The sequence below is a fragment of the Palaemon carinicauda genome, chromosome 1 (genome assembly GCF_036898095.1).
Source record: "Palaemon carinicauda isolate YSFRI2023 chromosome 1, ASM3689809v2, whole genome shotgun sequence".
NCBI classification, from domain to species: domain Eukaryota; kingdom Metazoa; phylum Arthropoda; class Malacostraca; order Decapoda; family Palaemonidae; genus Palaemon; species Palaemon carinicauda.
In genome coordinates this window covers 111,463,580-111,486,395 of record NC_090725.1, presented here as the reverse complement: position 1 = coordinate 111,486,395, position 22,816 = coordinate 111,463,580, and the positions used below count along the sequence as shown (strand labels likewise).

General features: G+C 47.1%; 1 protein-coding gene across 1 annotated transcript in view; it reads left to right on the top strand.

The window, feature by feature from the left end:
- Positions 1-22,192, top strand: part of LOC137650926 (uncharacterized) — a 144,421-nt gene extending 122,229 nt beyond the window's left edge. Inside the window, exons 10-11 of the mRNA XM_068384073.1 lie at positions 5,643-5,800; positions 20,907-22,192. Of these exons, the coding sequence (XP_068240174.1) occupies positions 5,643-5,800; positions 20,907-21,518 (770 nt within the window). The 3' untranslated portion in view covers positions 21,519-22,192. The remainder of the gene's footprint in view (positions 1-5,642; positions 5,801-20,906) is intronic.
- The last annotated feature ends 624 nt before the right edge of the window (positions 22,193-22,816 follow it).

Sequence of the window (22,816 nt, the reverse complement as noted above, 5' to 3'; positions counted from 1 at the left end):
ACTCTCGTCCCTAGTCTCTGTACGGGGAGAAAGGATAAAACGTTTTTAGTTTTTATTCTCGTCCCAAGGCACTGTACGGTGAGAGATTGAAAACGTAGTTTTGAATGAACTAGTGTTTAGTCTCCTTCCCAGCCACTTATCTTTTTATCTTAATATATGTTTACTGTTTTTTGCTTGTATTAATGTGCTTACATTATACGACTGATTTCGCAATTATAACCTTTTGATGAGGGTAGAATTGCGTGCTTCAGGTAGAAATCAGTTTTATTCATACCTAATGTGAATTGTTGTAAAATTCGATTTCAGTGAAGTAAGTGCAAAACAGAAAATCGTAGTGATAAAGTGATAATTGCGCAAAGTGTTATCAGTGTTGCGACCGAGGGTTCGTCTGTTCGTGCCTGTCGTTCACCTAGTCCGAGACCTCTTGCAAGCTCCCAAGCCCAGGGGAGAAGTAATGTCGTACGACTTATGGGTTCGAGAGGACTTGATCAGCGAACAGACGTTCCCTCTATGGTTTCAGGCGTGTCTCATCAACACCGCCCCTACCATAAGGCGAGAGAGACGATTTTCTCCTCGTCATCCGAAGGCTTTTCGCATAAGAAACCGTGGAACAAGGTTTCGAGGCCCTTTAAGCGAAAGTCAGTCCTTTCAGGACAGGTTCAGCGTCCTGGTTGTAACCATTAGGACAGCTCTGACCCTATGCAGTCATCGGAAGACTGCTCGCCGCCTAAACAAAAGCGTAACACAGGCTCCGAGAGTCTTTTTGTAGGCAAGGTTTTGCAGTCACAGACGTTACCCTCGTCTCTTACCGCAACCATTCCCGTTGATCCTAAATGGGTTGTACGGCAAGACATGCAGAATAAGCTTGCCTCTCTTATGGAGGACTATTCTGTTGAGCAGGTTCACGATGATCCTCGCCGCTTAGCTGATCGAGATCTTGGCCGTCAGCCGCCCAAACGAGCCTTTGCTCGTCCTGTTGACATTGACGTTACAAAGTCACGTCAATCGTGTTTTGTAGAGCCTCACTCGATGCAGTCCCGTGTTGACTCTCAGCCGCTTGTGGACGTTCAGCCGCTGCCGCTTGCTCTTGTTGACGTTCAGGACGTTCACCAACCAGCAGAGTTGACTTGTTTTGACGTTGAGCGTCAAGCACCGCAGTCAAGGGTTGTTTTGACTGCTCAGTCTAAGCAGTCAAGGCAGTCTCGAGTTGACGTCGAACGTCCTCCCGCACCTGTTGTTGTTACTGGTCAGTCCTTTAAGCAGTTACATGACATAGCGTCCTTGACTGCTACTGATTGCTCCTTTGCATGTGGACTCTGCTTGTCAAGCATTGCCACCACGTCAGGTCTCTCCCTTGCTTGAGACTCGGCTATTGTCGGACAAGGTTCCTTCAGATGAGGAAGTTGCTGATCCCCCTCCTACTGATATTCCCTTGAGGACTCTGTCAGACGGAGAGGAGCCTAAAGCTGCTCAGCCCTCTATGGACTTTAAATAAATCATGCTGATTTTTAAGGATCTTTGTCCGGATCTTTTTGTAACTGCTGCTCCTCGTTCGCCTAAACGTCAGAGTTTACACTAGGCCTAACTACTTCGAAGCCGTTGTTTTATAAGCTAGTGCTCTCTCGCTCTGCTAAGAGAGCTTTACGTTTGCTAGGCGACTGGTTAATCACCAGGAGGAGTTTGGGGGAGACAGCCTTTGCTTTCCCTACTTTTAAGCTGGCTTATAGAGCGAGAGTCTGATATGACACGGGAGAAGTTCTCGGCTTGGGAGTTCCTGCCTCTGCCCAGATAGACTTCTCAAACCTCATAGACTCTCCCTGGCGCCTGGCCATGAGACGCTCCAAGATTTTATGGTCGACTTCAGAGCTAGACCATCTCCTGTTAGGAGTTTTTTCGAGCGTTTGAAGTTTTGCTGTACAATTATGTCATGCATAAACAAGGCTTTCAGGGATGGCTCCAATGATCTGACAGCCACGTTCTCTGCAGGAACAAGTCCCTCAGGGATGGCTCCAATGATCTGGCAGCCATGTTCACTGCAGGAGTACGTAAGAGGCAAGTGCGCTCAATGTATTCATTGTCAAGACAAACTTCACGATGAGGTCTACCAGGCTGTCTTGACAGCATTAATGGAAGGCGACTGGATGGTCTCTCTCGACCTTCAGGAGGCATACTTCCACATTCCTATACACCCGGATTCCCAACCGTTTCTGAGGTTTGTTTACAGGAATGTGGGGTACCAGTTTCGAGCCCTGTGCTTTGGCCTCAGTCCTGCTCCTCTCGTGTTTACGAGGCTCATGAGGAATGTGGCAAAATCCCTCCATCTATCGGGGATCCGAGCCTCCCTGTACTTGGACGACTGGCTTCTCAGAGCATCGTCCAGTCTTCGCTGTCTGCAGGATCTACATTGGACGTTGAGTCTGGCCAGGGAGTTGGGACTTTTGGTCAACCTAAAAGTCCCAACTGATCCCATCCCAGATTATTCTATATTTGGGGATGGAGATTCGCAGTCCAGTTTTTTTTTTTCGGGCTCTTCCGTCTGCCACCCGAATAGAACAAGCCCTGCTCGAAGTCTAACTAATGCTGAAAAGAGAACGTTTGTTCAGTCAGGAGTTGGAACAGTCTCGTAGGGACTCTCTCATCCCTGGAGCAGTTTGTCTCACTAGGGAGACTACACCTTCTGCCTCTCCGGTTCCATCTAGCCTCTCACTGGAACTAGGACAAGACGTTAGAGACGGTATCATTCCCAGTCTCCGAACCAGTAAAGGCATGCCTTAAATGGTGGGACAGCAATATCAGTCTGAGAGAGGGACTATCCCTAGCAGTCAAGAACCCAAACCACGTGTTGTTCTCAGACGCGTCGGATTTGGGTTGGGGTGCGACCCTGGACGGTCGGGAATGCTCGGGTCTGTGGACCTCAAGTCAGAAGAGCATGCACATCAACGGCAAGGAGCTATTAGCAGTCCACTTGGCCTTGATGATATTCGAAAGCTTCTTCAAAACTAAGTGGTAGAGGTCAACTCAGACAACACCACAGCTTTGGCGTACATCTCCAAGCAAGGAGGCACACTCCTTCACGCTGCTCGAGATCGCAAGGGACCTTCTCTTATGGTCAAGAAATCGAGGCATCTCCCTGTTGACGAGATTCATCCAGGGGGACTTGAACGTCTTGGCAGACTGTCTCAGTCGGAGGGGTCAGGTGATACCCACGGAATGGACCCTCCACAAGGACGTGTGCAAGAGTCTTTGGGCTACTTGGGGTCAACCCACCATAGACCTCTTTGCCTCCTCGTTGACCAAAAGGTTACCAATCTATTGCTCTCCAGTCCTCGATACAGAAGCAATCCACATAGACGCGTTTCTACTGGATTGGTCTCTTCTGGACTTATATGCATTCCCACCATTCAAGATAGTCAACAAGGTACTGCAGAAGTTCGCCTCTCACGAAGGGACAAGGTTGACGTTGGTTGCTACCCTCTGGCCCGCGAGAGAATGGTTCACCGAGGTACTTCAATGGCTGGTAGACTTTCCAAGAAGTCTTCCTCTAAGGGTAGATCTGTTACGTCAGCCCCACGTAAAGAATGTCCATCAAAGCCTCCCCGCTCTTCGTCTGACTTCCTTCAGACTATCGAAAGGCTCTCAAGAGCTCGAGGCTTTTCGAAGGAGGCAGCCAGTGCGATTGCAAGAGCGAGGAGAGCTTCTACCATTAGAGTATACCAGTCGAAGTGGGAAGTCTTTCGAGACTGGTGCAAGTCAGCATCTGTGTCCTCGTCCAGTACCTCTGTAGCCCAAATCGCAGATTTTCTTTTACATCTGAGAAAGGTTCGCTCCCTTTCAGCTCCCACGATTAAGGGCTACAGGAGCATGTTGGCTTCGGTCTTTCAACATAGAGGCTTAGATCTTTCCAACAATAAAGATCTCCAAAATCTCCTTAAGTCTTTCGAGACCTCTAAGGAACGTCGTTTGGCAACTCCTGGATGGAACTTAGACGTGGTCCTAAGGTTCCTCATGTCAGACAGGTTTGAGCCATTACATTCAGCCTCCCTGAAGGATCTCACCCTCAAGACACTTTTCTTAGTGTGCTTGGCTTCGGCTTAAAGGGTCAGTGAACTTCATGCCTTCAGTAAGAACATCGGCTTTTCTACAGAAAAAGCCACTTGTTCACTTCAACTTGGTTTCCTGGCCAAAAATGAACTGCCTTCTCGTCCTTGGCCTAAATCTTTTGATATTCCTTGCTTATCAGAGATCGTAGGCAACGAACTGGAAAGAGTATTATGTCCTGTTAGAGCTCTTAAGTTCTACTTAGCTCGTACTAAGTCATTACGAGGTAAATCTGAGGCATTATGGTGCTCAGTTAAGAAACCATCATTGCCTATGTCAAAGAATGCTTTGTCATATTTTATCAGATTTTTAATACGAGAAGCTCATTCTCACTTGAATGAGAAAGACCGATGTTTGCTTAAGGTTAAGACGCACGAAGTTAGAGCTATAGCAACCTCCGTGGCCTTCAAGCAAAATAAATCTCTGCAAAGTATTATGGACGCGACTTTTTGGAGAAACAAGTCAGTGTTCGCGTCATTTTACTTAAAAGATGTCCAGACTCTTTACGAGGACTGCTACACAATGGGTCCATTCGTTGCAGCAAGTGCAGTAGTGGGTGAGGGTTCTACCACTACATTACCCTAATTCCAATATCCTTTTTAATCTGTCTCTTGAAATGTTTTTAATATTGTTTTATGGGTTGTACGGAAGGCTAAGAAGCCTTTCGCATCCTGGTTGATTTGGCGGGTGGTCAAAGTCATTTCTTGAGAGCGCCCAGATTAGGGGTTTGATGAGGTCCTGTTGTATGGGTTGCAGCCCTTAATACTTCAACTCCTGGGAGTCTTTCAGCATCCTAAGAGGATCGCTGGGCTTCGTGTGGAAGACAGACTAATAAGGCAGAGTAATCGTCTAAGTCAACTTCCTTACCCGGTACCTTTATATATTTGGGTTTTGTTATGATATAACTGTCAAAAACTCTAAGCACATACGCTGTAAACTTAATTAACTCTGGTCTCTACCCACCACCATGGGTGTGAATCAGCTATTATATATTCACCGGCTAAGTTAAATATTTAAAAATGATATTTTAATTATAAAATAAATTTTTGAATATACTTACCCGGTGAATATATAAATTAAAGGCCCCCCCCTTCCTCCCCGATAGAGACCCAGCGGGATGAGAAAAATTGGGTCTGTTTACATGTATATGCGGTATCTGGCCGATAGTTGGCGCTAGTGGGCACACCCGCAACCTTCATAGCGATCGCTCGCGAGTTTTTGTGTGTTTTTTCTGTCGAGCCGCCGGAGGCTCAGCTATTATATATTCACCGGGTAAGTACTGTATATTCAAAAATTTATTTTATAATTAAAATATCATATTCAGAAAAATTTTATCAGCTTATAGCATTCATTTTTATTTCCTTGCTTACTTCTTAAAGATTATGTAGTAAATGTTATGTTGAAGCAAAACCTCTTAAAACCATAAGTTCTTAAGGACCATCAGAAAATCCTGAAAATAAATTGCCATTGGTTCAGTTATAAATCTCCTATTTTCTCTATGAACCTTTTTAGAATAAATATACATTATTGTTTCTCCCTCACAGCTAAGCGTGGAGTACCTGGAAGCCCGGGTCATTTGGTAGTGCGCATTCATTGCCCGCCCACTGCTCCTGCCAAAGTTTTACCGTTGCCTTACGAGCAACAGCTGTACAGCTGTAATATTCAAGATCTTTATATTGATATGCAGAAAGGCGTATTAAAGGTAGCCTACCATAACAGTACTGTTTTATTGACACTTAGGGTAATCAAGATTGTTATGAGCATATGAGTTTTACATTTGATAATTGAGAGGATTGAAATAGTGCATGCCTATCCCCTCTATCATGAACAGAATATATAAAGCATGTATATTTTATTTTAATAACAATATACATTTTTTATGATTTTCTTTCCATATACAGCTAATATAATCTATTGTAGGAAAATCAAAATTTTACTTTTAAAAAATTGATTATTTTGATACTTACCTAAAGGATACGTTGTTTGTATCAAAGAAGTGCAAACTTTTGTTGTTTTAAAATGTATATACAGGATACCATACCTGATTTTAAAGGTTTAAAGGCTGCTCATTAATGGCTGAGGCAAGGGACAGTGACATTGCCCTATCAAGCAGAACAAGGCCCTAGAGACTGACCATATATCATGTGATCAGCGCCCAAGCCCCCTCTCCGCCCAAGCCCCCTAGGACCAGGGAAGGGCCAGGCAATGGCTGCTGGTGACACAACAGATACACCTATAGGCTCCCCCAAACCCCCCAACCTTAGCTCACAAGGATGATAAGGTTGCAGACTCTAATGGCAGTAATGAGACTTGAGGGGGACTTGAACCCCTGACTGGCAAATACCAGGGAGAGATGTTACCAAGCAGGCTGGCTGTGTACCATGCCTGGTGATCCATTCCCCTTGTTCCTCACAATATTGAAGTCAACTGAGACCTTTACCTAAACACAAGACCTCTTGAAGTGGGGCTGAGGGAGGAATATAATATGACCTAAAGATACATACCAAATCAAAAGGTTTCATTATTGAAATCTTACCTTTTAAGGCACATTGCTGACGACCACAATAACCCCGAGTAGGGTAAGTGGCAATCAGACAGATTTAAAACAAATTTTAAAACTTTACTTCTGTTCTTATCTCATCTAAATTTACAGCCCTGTCACTTGAAATAAAAACTGACAATTAAATGAATAGTGAATATCACCAATTTAAGTCATTTTATATGATTCCTACCTTTACAATCTGAGTCCTTTTAAACAGGCACAGTTTCATATTTTGCTGACCCTAGCTGGAAAAAAGAAAATGGATTCGTGTGGTGGAGATAAGGGAGAGTGAGAGAGAAGGAGTATGTGATTGTTCTTATCCAGGGTAGATCACCCATTCATAAAAGTTCAGTCTAGGGTTTCCAGGAGGACGAGGTGGGCAGTAAACCTTAAATGGGCTCAGGTTTGCATAGTTATGAAAAATACAAATTACAGTACTAAAATTTTTTTATTTTCTAACACAAGTGCAAACCCTCGTCCTAATTAGGAGACTCACCGTTAGGTGGGTGTTGAACTGTTTGCTCTACGTAAGGCATGCCAAGGAAGGGAGGCATAGGACTACGTGGGCACTCAAAAGGTGGGGAAGGCGAAACTCTCACACTTCCTCTCAGAAGCTACATCTTTGGGGGACCTCAGTAGGGATTGGTACCAATTGACGTCCCAGGAACAACTCTGTTTAAAGTTGTCCCTATTGTCCTGGAGCGATGAATGTCATGGATTATGCACGTACTCAGTTATCCAGAATCTCTTAGGAGAAGCCTTCCCTTTTACACAACATCTCTCAGGGGATCTCCTTGAAGAAACGTCCCTAGTGCATGTTCGTCTCCGCCCCGACAAGGTCCAGAAAAAACCCTGGCGTAAGTGAACCTTGGAAGGCGAAAAAGGACCAGACATATCTGAGACCTTCCTCTCTCAAAGAGTGGTGAACCCAAGAAACAGAAGGCCCTACAACATTCAATATTTACACAAGCCTTAGTTGAGAACAAAGCAATAAAAAATCTCACTGCTGGAATACTGCTGCGAGCAGAAGTTCTTTCTCTATTGCAAATTCTCCCTAGCAACTCCAGATAATGAAACTCTCAAGGAGCCTTTGAAAACAATTTTTGTTCCGTAACTGAAATACAAACCACGCTATTAAATATGAGTAATTACTTTCGGCGTAGCTGAAATGACGAGCCATTAGAATTTTAACGAGGGTTTGCTACCCCACCGCTAGTTAGCGGGGGGTAGGGAGGGTAACTTGCTACCCCCCCCCCCTCACACACACCTGTGCTGAGCTCACTTTGCTCTCAGTTCAGGTGGTAGTCAGACGTGTCCGCTGTCACCCTCGCCTTCTTTGACAGCCATTACTAATCTTTTGTTTGCTTTTTCTTTGACAGTGTGTGTGTGAAGTTGGCCTCTGCAATGCGTAAGTGTCCTGGTTTACCTGACCGCCCTTGTGGTACCTATATGTCAGCAATCGAAACGGACCCCCACACCTTGTGTCCTTACTGTAGGGGCCAATGGTGTGATAAGAGTAATGTATGTGGTGAGTGCAGGGAGTGGTCTACCTCCCAGTGGGAGAGGTTTTCCCGGCGCCGGAAGAAGAAATCCAAAAGGGATATTTCTCCTTCGAAGGTTTCTTTGAAAGGAGAAAATCCCAAGGGCTCTTCTTCCGTGCCCCAAACCTCCTCCGAAGCTCCCACTCAATCGGTTTCTTCCGAAAAATTGTCTAGTGGTAGCGTAGGCCGCAGTTCTGTTGACCGATCTCGGGGTTTGGGAGAGGGAGTTGCCTCCCATAGCGAGGCAGCTCCTCCTCCTCCCCCGGGGGAGGATTTAAATATAAATGTAAATGTGACTAATAATGATTTGTTGTAGCTTTGGGCTTCCTTGGGGCTTGAGGGTTCGCCCTCCAAGGAAGCCTTGTTTGACATGATCAGGTTGGGGGCAGCTGTCAAACAGTCGCCGACTTTAGCAGAGGTTGATCCTCTGTCTATCGTCGACGTTGTTGTGGCAGAGGCTTCCGATGAGTTATATCGAACCTCTGCTCCTGATGTTGCTGATGTAGCTGAAGGCGTAGTTCCCCCTCCGATCATCTTTCGAGGGAGGAAGTAAGTCCAACGGTCTCTCTTGCCGGTGATTCTCCCCCTCGGGGGAGTTCACTCACAGACTCCTCTTTGGAGGACTGCTGATGGTCAGCCTGCTGACCCCACGGGCTCCAGAGGGCGTATAAGGCATAAAGCGTGCCTTCTTCTTCGCCGTAGAGGCCTTCCTTCACCTCACAAGGGTGTTAAGAGGCGCCTCCTTGGTTCATCATCGCCGCAGTCCGCCGCAGAGGAACCTCGCCGTCATTCGCCGACTATACCAGCTACATCCCTGGAACTCTCCACAGATCGTTCGCGATCTCCTTCGGTGGAAGGTCGTCCTTGCAAGGGACACGCCGACCTTCCACCCGCCAGACCTGCTGACCTGCCATCGCCGTTCTTGGCCGCTGATGCGCTGTTGGCGCCTACTCACCCTGTTGTTAAACGGGCAACGGTCCCTGCGCGCCATCGTTCACCTGCGCGCAAGCGCTCGCCAGCTGCTGTTGATCCTGTTATAGCGCGCCAGCGCTCACCTGCGCGCCCTCATCCTGATGCGCACCATGCGCGCCCATGTTCTCCTGGGCGCCAGCGCTCGCCTGCGTGCCAACGATCTCCTGCGCACCCACGATCTTCTGATCTGGGCGCAAAGGGGAAGATAACCTCTTCCTTTGCTCGCCAGCGCTCTCCAACGCGCCATCAAACGCCGACGCGCCATCGGACCCCGCCTGCTCGCCATCCTTCACCTGATGGCGCGCAGTCTCCATCGCATGCCCATGCGCGCCCACCTATTCTTCCAGATGTGCGCCCTCATGCGCGCCCGCGTGCAAGGGATATATCTCCTACGCGCGCGCACCCAACGTTATCTCCCTCACGGGCTCTTCGGGATCCTGCACGCCTGCGCGTGCGAATAATCGCCTTCGTGCGCGTGAGTGCTCATTCAGCCTGCTGCGCGCCCTCTGCAATCTCCGGAATGTGCCCCTGCGCGCCCTCTGCAATCTCCGGAATGTGCCCCTGCGCGCCCTCGCCTGCGCACGATCCAGGCAAAATTCTATCGCGCCAGGGCGATCCCACGCGCGAGACTGCAGGGCGCCACGCAACCAGGTCATCGTCATCGTCATCTCCACCCCCCCCTCCCCCTTCAAGCGCAGCACAGTGCGCCTGCCAGAGGGAGGGAGAACTCCGAATAGGTCCAGGGACTTTTCTCCTTCTTCCTTTCAGGCAGACCCTACTTTGGTAACTCCTCCTAGGGATCGAACGATCCCCTTCCCTCCAGAGGGAGTGTCTGACAGCGCAGCGCAGCTGTCGGTCGGCAGCCCTGGTTTGGGTCCCTTGTCAGAGCGGTCATGCAGGTCATGTTCTCTCTGAGCTGGGCCACAAATCAGTGGCAGCTTCGACTCCCCGAAGAGGAAGAGAGGAGTAGTTGACGTGGTGACTTCTCCAAGGGCGAAGCTGACTCCTCGGAAGTCTTTGAGGAAGGCTTCCTCCTCCTCCTCCTCCCCCCCCCCTCAGACTTTCTCTCCCTCCCCTTTGGACGAAGATTTCCCGTCCTCAGGGGAGTCACGTGAGGTGAGGCGTTCCCCCATCGCACCAATGAGGGAAACCCCACCTCGCGCAGAGAAGTCTTCTCGGGCAGGGGTGGAGAAGAGCCTCCCACCATCGCTGCTGGAGTTCTGCATCCCTCCCAGGAGGGAGTCAAAGGACTCCAAGACTTTACCGAAGTCGTCCTCAAGGATTAGACCAGAGCCAGCCAAGCCCTCGGAGAATGTCCACGAGTCCGCCCAAGAAGAGCCTTTGGGGACAGGAGACTTCTCTGCCAGCCCTTCAGGAGGAGAGCTACAGGAATCAAAGCATGCGTTCTGGAAGGTTCTGACCCTTATGAGGAATCTCAATGGGTTCGCGGATCCAGAGATTCCCCCTCGTGAGGGCAAGGACACGGTCTTGGACCGAGTCTTTGGTACTCAAAAACCCTCTAAGGCCAGCGCGGCTTTGCCCTGGTCCCAAGGAGTTAAGAGTGTTAGAGATAAGGTCGAAGGCCAGCTCTCCGAGCTTTCCTCCTCAAGCCGATCCAGCGCCGGTAACAAACTCCTCCCGCCTCCTCGTGTCCATCAGAGGAGGTACTTTGACATCATGGAGGAGACTTGTTTAGCTCTTCCCTTACACCACTCTTTGGAAGAGCTTACCAGGGGAGTCCCTCTAGAGAGAGACTCCAACCGGCAAGTGTCGTTCTCGGCTACGGAGATCCTTAGCCAGGAGAAGGTGGCGAAGTGTGCCATGCAGGCAACTTCGTGGCTGGACATCTGGCTAGGGTCTCTGGGCATCCTGTTACGATCTGAGGACTTGTCCAAAGAGAGTACCAGGAAGGCCATGGAGACCTTTCTACTTTCAGGCACTCGTACAATCGAGTTTCTAGCCCTCCAAGTCTCGAACTTGTGGGCTAATACTATCTTGAAGCGTCGAGATGCGGTGTCTGAGAGATTCCACCAGAAGGTCCCCAGTACCGAGATCAGCAGGCTCAGACATTCTTCCATCTTGGGGAAGAATTTGTTTGAGCCTAAGGACGTGGAGCAGGCGGCTGAGAGGTGGAGGAAGTCCAACCAGGACTCTCTCCTACATGGGGCTTTAACATCGAAGCCCTATAAACCTCCAGCAACCCAGCAACCACGTCCTACTAAGACCACGAAACCGGCAGCTGCAGCGAAGACAACAGTGTCGAAGCCCTTTCCTGTCAAGGACATGAAAGGCAAAAAGTCCTCCAGGGGAGGGAAAAATCCTAGGGGGAGTGGCCGAGGCTGCAAACGCTTTAATTGGCAGTCCCCCTGCATGTCCACCAGTAGGGGGATGCCTGCTAAGTTGCGCAAGCAGGTGGCAGCAACTCGGGGCCGATTCCTGGACGATTTCCGTAATCAGTCAAGGATATCGCATCCTCTTCATAACATCTCTACCTCCCCTGACAGCAGATCCAGTGTCGTTGAGCTCTTTTGCTATGGGATTGGCAAGGGGGCAAGCCCTTCGGGCAAAAGTCGAGACCATATTGAAGAAGGGCGCTCTCCAAGAGGTCGTTGACGGGTCCCCAGGCTTCTTCAGTCGACTCTTTCTTGTAAAGAAGGCGTCTGGAGGCTGGAGACCAGTCATCGACCTCTCAGCTCTGAACAGGTTTGTCAAGCAGACCCCGTTCAGCATGGAGACGGCAGACACGGTCAGACTTGCAGTGAGACCTCAAGACTTCATGTGTACATTGGATCTGAAGGACGCGTACTTCCAGATCCCAGTCCATCCGTCTTCAAGGAAGTACTTAAGATTCAGCCAAGACAACAAGATCTACCAGTTCAAGGTGCTGTGTTTCGGTCTCTCCACAGCACCTCAGGTTTTCACCAGAGTATTCACCCTAATATCTTCGTGGGCACACAGGATCGGCATCCGTCTCCTCCGTTATCTGGATGACTGGCTGATCCTAGCAGACTCGGAGTCAGCCCTTCTTCAACACCGAGACAAACTTCTGAGACTTTGCCAAGATCTGGGGATCATGGTAAATCTCGAGAAGTCTTCTCTGCTTCCTACTCAAAGACTGGTATATCTAGGCATGATCATCGACACCAATCTCCACAAAGCCTTCCCATCAGACGACAGGATAGCAAAGCTGAGGAGGGTCACGAGTCCTTTCCTCAGACGAGAAGAGCTCCCAGCCCAATCGTGGTTACGTCTCCTTGGTCACCTCTCATCCTTGGCCCGTCTAGTTCCCAAAGGTCACCTCAGAATGAAATCTCTGCAATGGCGACTCAAGTCCCGGTGGAATCAAGGTCACGATTCCTCGGACGTCATGATCTCTTTGGGTCCTGCGGAACGGACGGATCTTCAGTGGTGGGTGACAGACAAGAACCTACGAAGGGGAGTAGATCTTCTCGTCCTCCAACCGGATTTGATGCTGTTTTCGGACGCCTCAAAGAAAGAGTGGGGGGCTCACGTTCTTCACCACAGAACCTCAGGCCTGTGGTCAGAATCAGAAAAGTGCCTCCATATAAATCTGCTAGAAATGAAGGCCGTATTCCTGGCCCTTCAACAGTTCCAACGTTACCTGGCAGGTCACTCTGTGGTGGTGATGAGCGACAACACCACAGTAGTGGCTTACATCAACAAGCAGGGAGGTACCTTTTCAGAGCAGCTATCCCATCTTGCAGTAGAGATACTGAGATGGACCGAAGTCCACTCGATTCCACTATCGGCTCTCTTCATTCCAGGCAAGAGGAATGTGCTCGCCAACAGTCTGACCAGAGCGTCTCAGATAGTGAGTACCGAGTGGTCTTTGGATCATCTAGTAGCCAACAAAGTCCTGACTTTTTGGGGTTCCCCGACTGTGGATCTGTTTGCTACAGCGCTGAACTTCAAGCTCCCGCTGTACTGCTCCCCAGTCCCGGATGCCAAGGCACTCTGGCAAGATGCCTTCCAACAACGGTGGAACAACATCGACGTATACGCCTTTCCCCCGTTCTGTCTGATAAGGAGGGTACTCAACAAGACCAGAATATCGGTCAATCTCTCGATGACCCTTATAGCTCCGCTGTGGCATCACGCGGAATGGTTTCCAGACCTTCTGCAACTCCTAACGGAACTTCCGAGAGAACTCCCTCCACGACACGAGCTACTCAAACAACCACACGCCAACATCTTTCACAAAGCCGTAGCTTTGCTTCGACTTCACGCCTGGAGACTATCCAGCATCTCCTCGCGGAGAGAGGATTTTTGCAACAGTTTGCGAACAGGATGTCTGGACACCTGCGAAGGTCATCCGCAGGGGTCTACCAGGCAAAGTGGCGAGTTTTCTGTGGTTGGTGTCGTGGAAGGGGTATCTCTCCACTCGATGCCACTATTCCAGCAATAGCGGAGTTCTTCGTGTATTTGCGAGAAGAAATGCGCCTTTCAGTCTCGGCAGTGAAAGGCTATCGCTCGGCCTTAAGTCTAGCCTTCAGTCTCAAAGGAATGGACATTTCTTCTTTGCTGGAACTTTTCCTAGTCATACGAAGTTATGAACTTACCTGCCCTCAGTCGGAAGTGAGACCTCCTCCATGGAACGTGGTTAGAGTTCTCAGGTCTCTTAAGAGACCTCCCTACGAACCATTACGCCAGGCTTCAGATCGCCACCTTACTTGGAAGACGGTGTTCCTACTAGCTTTGGCCACGGCCAAGCGAGTCAGTGAACTTCATGGTCTCTCGTATGACATCGCCCATTCAAGGGGATGGGGGGAGGTAACGTTCAGATTCGTCCCTGAGTTTGTTGCTAAGACTCAGAATCCGGGAGTGCCGGACCCTCGGTTCGTGTCTTTCCAGATCTCGAGTCTTCGTTCTGTAACAGGTGACCCAGACCATCTATTGTGCCCAGTAAGGAGTCTGAGGCTATATCTCAAAAGAACGGCTGCAGTTCGTCCCCAAGTGCAGGCATTGTTTATGAGCACTGGCAGAACAAAGAGGAGGGTTACCAAGAATACTATCTCAGCATGGATTCATAGGGTAATCCATCTGTCCCTGAATCCTGACCCTCCTCCGTCACGTCGCCTTAGAGCACAGGATGTCAGGGGCGTAGCTACGTCCCTGGCCTTCAAAAAGAACTTCTCAGTGACGCAGGTTCTACAAGCAGGGGTGTGGAAGCGTCAGACGACCTTCACAGCCCACTACCTGCAAGATGTGACCCACAGGAGGCTCGATACGTACTCTATCGGCCCTGTGGTGGCTGCACAACAACTGGTTTAAACCTCAGGCTCCTTAATGGACAAGTAGCAGAAGGTTGAGGGCATTGTTACCCGGTTTTAGTCTGCATGAATGAAAAGGTTTGTCTGGCCCTTATTCTTGTCTTCATCCTCCCCTCTCTTGGAGAAAGCAGCATCCTGGGTTCTCTGCACAGCTGACCTCGAACCGCTGCAGGTAAACCATGTCTCCTTGTGTTCCTAGTATTAAGCTAATACTGTCACGTCCCCATACCCTTACGAGGTGGTATTGGGAGAGTCCTAGCCTAAAGTTTCCATCTAAAGGACTGCAGGTCAACTTCCTAGGACGAGTCACTTCAAACCTTCACACACAGCTTATGAAGGCCGCAGCCCTTGCACAGCAAGGTGCTAGTGAGATGCAGGGACTCCTTATTGTTGAGTGCTGACACACTCAGATACTGAGTCCCCGGGCAAAGCTAAAAGCCAGTACTGGCCGGGACTTACCACCCTTCCTAAGGGGTGAGTCGCCCATATTATATAGCATGGTTTGTAATCCAGTTACGGAAGAAATGACAAATTCGTAGGTAATTTGTATTTTTCCTAACTATACAAACCTTAGCTATTTAATCAAACTTGCCCGCCAGTCCTATCCCCCGTGAAGTCCTACCTCTAAGCAAAGTGAGCTCAGCACAGGTGTGTGTGAGGCGGGTGGTAGCAAGCTACCCTCCCTAGCCCCCGCTAACTAGCGGTGGGGTAGTAAACCCTCGTTAAAATTCTATTGGCTCGTCATTTCAGCTACGCCCAAAGTAATTACCCATATTAAATAGCTAAGGTTTGTATAGTTAGGAAAAATACAAATTACCTACGAATTTTTCATATTACAGCCTATAGGCTGACCATTATCATTTGGCTCCAGCATATTAGACAAAACTGTTAATTACATAACATATAAGGCTGATTTATGAAAAAGTTTTAGAAGTTTATTCTTTCCTTGCCTTTACAAGCCTTGAGTTTTTTAATATTATGGATTCTTGAAATTAGAATGGCCGTAGAAATTTAGTGAGGTAGTTATGACAACCAGTGGGTGGTGGAATACCCACTCGTCAGTCAGCAAGACTTTCACTTTGACCTTTAGCCCTGGGACCTGCGGGGTAGTTAAGGTGAGAAGTGTAACTCAAAAGACTCAAGTTGCATAGTTAAGAAAAAGAAATTTAATTTGTCACTTATTTCTATAAGTACAAACCATTGTCCTTTATTGATGCTCATCCTTAAGAGAAAGTATGAACCAAATTACTATCTGGTTAAACTTTCCTAACAGTCGCCTGGAGAACCTGTGACACAGAGGTTTCTTTTGAAATCCAGAGAGGTGCTTGCATCTCTGATATCATGGGCCTTCACTCGAGCTTGTGAAAGAGGAGACGACAAGGTACAAGAGATGACTTCTTTAAGCCAGAAGAAAATGGTGTTTTTGGAAATTTTCTTGTTCGTCCTCCCAAACTAACGAAGAGCTGCTGCAGGTGAGGCCTGGCTGAACTAGTATGGTTAAGGTATCACCTTAGTACCCTTATAGGACAAGTAACATCTGATCAGGATCTTCAGTTATATTTTGAAGACTTAAAACTTGAAAAGATAAAAACTTAGGGTCCGGTAATGATGGGTTCTAGGTCGTAGCTATGAACTCGGGGTACGATGGAAAGAGAGACATGCCTCCAACCCCTTGAGTGGGTAATGTTGAAAGAGAGCGCATGCAGTTCACTGATCCGCTTAGCTAAAGCTAAAGCGAGTAGGAACATTGTCTTCAGGGTAAGATCTCTGCCAGAGGTGCACCACAACGGTTCACATGGCACCCTCTTCAGGGAGTGTAAAAACCTCCACTACATTGCAAGATGGGGAACTCACTTCAACTGGAGGGCTGGTCTGCTCAAAGCTCCATATGAGCATAGAGATTTCCTTCAAAGAAAAATCTGGTGGCAAGGACTGACGCAGGCAGTGGCTTTCCTTTTAGTCTGCTAGAATCAATCAATTTTCCAAATAGGGAAGCAGCCATGAAAACTTGCGGTGCAGTCAAGAGGCCAAACAGAGGACCTTGAACTGGAATACCTTCTTGTTGATAACAACTAAAAGGTTCTTCCTAGACAACTGGTGAAGTGGTACCTAAAAATGAGCATTCCTCAGGTCTAGCATAATCATGAAATCCCGAGTCCTTACTGTCTGAATGACTATGGATGCTGTCTCCATTCTGAACAGTAAAAGTCAAGAGACTCGTTCTCGACCTCTTGAATAGCATCCTTCTCTAGTAAGGCCGGAACTTCTTGTTGAAGGGCAAGATCTTCCGGGAACCCCGGGCGATAAGATGGCGATGTTGCTGGAGGGAGAAAACTGATGAAAGGGAGGAGGTACCCATGGAACCACCACCACCAATTCTTTTGTAGTCCTCCACCCATCCACAGGTCCCCATCCTAGAGTAGGCATCTTCCTATTCCTTTTCCCCTGTTTCTGCTACATCCTTGCTCTGCCGGACCAGGAAAGACTGTGAAGGCTTCTTGAAGATAGATTGCTGAGGCTACAATCTTCCTCCCTGGGAAATCTTCCGGTGCTGTGAGGACTGTCCCGCTGGTTTAGATTGTCCTGACAAGGAAGATTGTGGTTGATGAAAGGACACAGCCCTCTGTACAAGAGAGCCCTGTGTCTCCTTCCTTTATCTCTTGGTAGTTGCTGTTGATGTCTGCCGGTGGAAATAGGAATGGCTGCTTAAGGGAGGAGTTGCGACAATCCAGACCCCTTTCCGACTGATAAATTTATGCAGCCTGGAGATCAGGCTTCACAGCAGTTTAGAACCCAATTGGCTCACTGGTTGGCCACCTGGTGCATGAGGAACTAGTCTAACTGTCTTGCACCTGTCAGCATGATGTTATTTAGCTCCTGCCTCTTCTCTGGATCTGTCAAGTCCTCAGTATTGGCCAGGTAACCAACTGTACATGACCTATGATCCATCCAAGAGGCCGCCTGTAAGGTGTTCATGACCCTGGCATGTATGGTAGATGCTTCTTCTTGCAAGAAAGAGACAAACCACAGCATGTCTCTCGGAAGAACACCGTGGGGTGAGCTTAGCCACAGCTGGATCCAAGGGTAACGGAGATGGAAGGGCCTTAGCAGACCTGTAATACTGTACTTCCTCTGTTTTGGAAGTGAAACTGGAATTAATCGAGCCAACTAGCCCGATCTTGTCCAGGACTTCCTTGACCATGAAAGCTCCAGGCGTGGTCTGGAGTTGGAGGGAGTGGAGCAGAAAAGGTTGATAGAAGCCACCTTGCTCTGAACAGGAGAAGCTAAGGCTCTCCTTCCTTTGTCGTCGGTGTCTTAGAGTCGTAGGCTGAGGAAGTTCTCCTTCCGAGTCTTCCTTTGAAAAGTCGTCAATTAGTAAATCGACATTATCAGGATTTTCTTTCATGATTTTCTTTCATGATCAAGCGGGAAGCAGGCTGGAGTAAAGCTGCTTTGCTCACACATTCAGGGATCCAAACTACTTGCAGCTGCTGTGGCAACCTGGGATCCTTTAGAGGAGCCTTCTCAAGTATTGTCTTGGTGTCCTTGCTCACCTTCATTTTGGCACCTGCCAAGAAAGGGGAGAGAGGAATGGACGTCTTCCATCACAGGTCCTGTACAGGACTGCCGGGCTCTGCGGGGGAATCGCTGGTTGCTTCCATACTGGCAGCGGATGTGCGTCTTCAAAAGTTATTGGCTAAACCCAATAATTTCTATGAAGGAGATTTCCTTTGAGGAAAGAAAGCCCCTATGAGAGCAAACTCTGGTTTTTCATCTTAGTCACATAACCTAGATCCTTCATCTGTCACATTTCCTAACAATCTTGACCTTCACTATAGTCGGTGAAAAAAAGAGCCTCAGCCATTCCGGCTCGCTCCGTACTCTGCAGGGGAAAGGCTGTAAGAAGCATCCACTTCTTTTAAGTGCTCGTACTAGTCTTCTGAAAAAGAAGGTTTGACTCCATTGGTAAGTGTAGGGTCCACACTTGCCAGAGGAACTCCTGCAGTCTCCTCTGGAAAGGCAGGATCTTAAGGAATCTTACCTTTAGAAGACTGAATTCTCCAAAGTCCTGGCAAATTACCTCTTGCAGGTGAGGAGTGCCCAGGAGGAAAAGGTGAGGAGCATCTAGCACGTTTTGATGAAGCATGATCTTGATCACGATCTCACTGCCTGTCTCTAAAGAGACCTGAGCATGAAGATGGAGAGTGCCTTGTGCAATCGCTAGAAAAGCCCCTGTGACGGTGGCGAGGAGAGAACTCAGAAGTCCTCAAAAGAGGAGCGATCCTGGGAGCATATGGAATGCCAGCGCTGATGTCAAGGAGACTTAGATGAACTGTGCTTAGAAGAGTATCTAGAAGATAAGCATGACTAGATACAGAGCTGAAGCGCTTCCTAAAGCAATTGCAAGATCTTCGTGCGGAACGGCTGAAGTGATTACAAGCACTTCGAGGCAAAATTGGGGAGTCAACTGAAAATCGCCTAGAACGACAATGGTGGTAAACTGGTTCTGGCAAGGTGCTGAAAACTGCGTGCTTAGCGCGAGACAAAGAAGAGAGCACAGCAGAAGTACAGGATACAGCTCTCTTTTGAAGAGGGCTTAGTGCTACGCAGCTAAAGAGGGCTTTTCCCATGCGCAGAGTGCAAAAGTAAAGCACTAAAATAAGATCATTTAGAAGATCTTTCTGGCCGTCTGGTCGAACTGGAAGGCAAAGGTCTAGAAACCTCTGGAGGTTGTGAAGAGTGCGACCGATTATAAGATTCAGGTTTGTGATCTACCTCTGAAGAGGAGAGATCGCTCTGAGGTTGCAGAGCTATCTGGTGAGCACTCTCCGATGAGCAAGGGTGCTCAAAAGGAGGAACAGAATGAACTGTTGCCCCTGGCAAGGACCTCTGGGAAGAGGGAAGCTGGATTGCAGGCACCTCTACTGCAACGTCCTCCGCCAGTGGAAGCTTGCCTACAGGCTGCTCGTGAGAAGTGTGTCTGAACTACAAATGGCTGCAACATGGCCTCTAAAGGGGAACCCTAAATGCCCAAGGAAGGCTACAGCACACGTAAGGTGTCCACCATGTGAAGAGTAGAAGACTCCCCCTGAGGAAGACGTGGTGGCATTTCCTTAGGAGAAATAGCAGAGCTCTCTTCCCCTGGGCTTGCCCAAGAGTAAAGATACCACCACTCTTACTTAAGTGTTCTCCATATGAAGGCACTAGAGAAGAGTTTGATGAAAGAGTCCCAACGGTAGAAAAAGCTGTCCGAGCCTTCACACATCGAGGATTACCCCAAAGGCAAAAAACCCCTCTTAGGCTTCTTCTTTCTCTTGCTGAACTTTTCCAACTTGGAGGATGGGCACTCCTGACACTGATCACACAGGGAGGCCGCAGAACACAAACGGCCTCTGCAGAATTGGCATAACCTTTGAGGATCTATATCAATACTGCCCATGAAAGTACTGCAGGTCTTCTGTGGTACTCCGGGACATGTCCGCATCATTACAGGTATGATGAAGCACTCATACACCACACACTTGAAAAAGAGAAAAGGATTAGAAAAAATCTGCATCTGCCAATAATCCAGTCAGAGAGAGAGACATCTGTCTTCTCCAACAGCTGAAATCCAAGTGATTTGACTACCTGTCAGTTGTTTACATCTCGTTATACGTTTTTAACTGCCGTATTCCATCTTTGCTGTTACCATTCTCCTATAGTAAAGGACGATGGTTTGTATTTGTGCAGGAACAAATAGATTTTTATTGGTGTAAATTGGGGGGCCACACAATATGCGAGATCGTAAGGTACATAATTAGATGTGGTATTATTGTAATTTACTTTATATAGAAACCCACAACATAAAAGAATCCGTGATGTAGATATACAAACATAAAGGAATCCGTGATGTAGATATACAAACATATTTGTAAATTCCCAATGCACTGAGGGAACAATAAGTGAACTGCGATATGGCGAGAGATTACTTATATAAGAATACATATACTGTATGTATATGTATATATGAGTGTATGTTTTTAACGATGAAATCTCTCGCTTTGTACATATAAGCAATGTGACCTAGAGGTGAGATTCAAATAAATAATGAGGTAATAAGTATAGAAATAAAAGAAAAATATATACCAATGCTAAAGTTTTGTTAGTAAATAAGTTGTTTCTGTGAGACAGATTAATTAATTCAAAATCAGTAAAGTAATGGGGATTAATGTTAATTTTTCGGATTGTTAAGTAAACCAAGAGACTTGGCTGGTGTCAGCTAGCATAAGAGAACCTAAATAACAAATAAATAAATAAATAATAGCAGTTTGATTCAGGAAAACTATTCAATACTAAAGAGATTTTATGCTATATTATTATAAAGCAAATAATATGGTAATCCATAATAACTCATGCAAATTCTTATAATTTATTTTTTAGAAATACTAATTTTTGTGTTGATAACAATTATTTTATTTCTAGGTCAGTGGCGACTCAAATGACTGGGTGGAAAATGTAGCTTTAGGACTTAGCATTACAGTATTACACATTCTTTGTCAGCCACGTAATCTACAAGACGGAGATAGTGTCGACGGACAGGTTGAGCAATCTCTCGACCCGATGTCATATCCCCGTAGGATACCGGTCGAGTCGCTGAAACTGGTTGGAGCTATGGGTTTCTTTTGTGCGACCGCCCCAATAAATGCTATTCGCAGGAACAAGCGCGACATGGATCCAACTGGGACGACCACCATGACTCATTTAGCAATCATGGGTGCTGGAACTTGCGGTGGAGCCTGTGGCTCGTGCGGTGGATGTGGAGGCTGTGGTGGTGGTTACTATAATACCTTCGGTGGTCAGTCATATAGTGGATGGGTTAAAAGTGGCGACGGTGGCTGTAACGGGACCGGCGTTGGAGGGGATGGTGCCGGAGACGGAGGTGGCGGCGACGGAGGAGATGGTGGCGGGGTCGATGTTTTCGGGTACATATTTGGAACAGCGGCCGCAGATGCCGGCGGTGGTGGTGATGCTGGGGACGCCGGAGGATGTGGGAGCTGCGGTGGTTGTGGAGGTTGTGGCGGTTGTGGTGGATAGGGAGAGAATATTTCATCGAAGTGTGTTAACATTATGGAGTGCCTTTCACACCAACTTGCCTCCTTTTGAAATAGTTGAAATACTATTAAATCTTGTTTACTGCTCTGCAGAATGTTAGGCATTTAGGCATTGCTCCCTGTGCATACAATATATCGTACAAATGTTATTTATTTTGGTGTAGAATTCAGATTATAAAGTTGTTTTTTATCTTTTAGAGAATTTATTATTGCTATTACAAAGTTGTATGGTGTTTTATCTAGACTCATCCTTATAATTATAGTCTATGTTATAACAAAAGGTAGAATATATTTTAATAATTTGTTATTTTATTTTAAGAAAGTTTTTATATAAATATTCTTCTTTATTTTGATACTCGACAATTTCATTTTATAGCTTGCAGTGCTGCAATGTAGCCTTTGGTAGCAGTGTTTGAAAGTATTGTTTATCTATTTTGTATTCTGGAATATCTCAAGCAAACCTCAGAATATTTTTTTATAGTGGAATGCTTGTATTACATAACGAAGCTGGTATGTTTCAGTGCTAGCTATATGCCTGGATGCTGGCCTTATTTTTGAATGCTGGCTTAATGTTTGAATGCTAGTTCTATTCGAATGCTGGCTTAAAAGGTATGTAGATATTTCTACATCTAAAATAAATAAATTGCCCAAACCATGGTATTGTAGTTTTATTGCTTGTATAATAAGGATTTGGAACACGTATTGATTAGTATTTTCTTTGTACAGTATATCTTATTAGTGATGCAAAACGAATTCTGTAACTTCTAAAGAAAGACTAATGTATTAAGTATAGCAAACCATTAAGTTTATTCAATGTGGTCTTGTGGAACCACTAACCATAGAGATGATAAGAGATATGCAGTTTGTAAAATGAGTATTTTGATAACATATTTATTTTTATACTTACCTCCAGGTCACTGTACTTATATGTACGAAGAGTGAATTCCTGATGTTTTATCAACAAAAGAAAAAACTACTTAGAATACCCTCTTGTCTGCAGGTCACCCATGTAAGAGTCCTAACCCAGGGGCACAGGCCCTGCGTAGAGCTCCAATGCCCCCATCCCTACCTCTTGATCCTCACAATTCATGAATGGCACAAAGGACAATGACAGTGCCCTAGAGACTGACCATATATACATATGATCAGCACCCAAGCCTCCTCTCTACTCAAGGTAGAACCAAGGAGGGCTAGGCAATGGCTGCTGATGACTCAGCAGGTAGACCAATAAGCTCCCCCAAATCCCCCATCCTTAGCTCACAAGGATGGTGAGGTTACAGA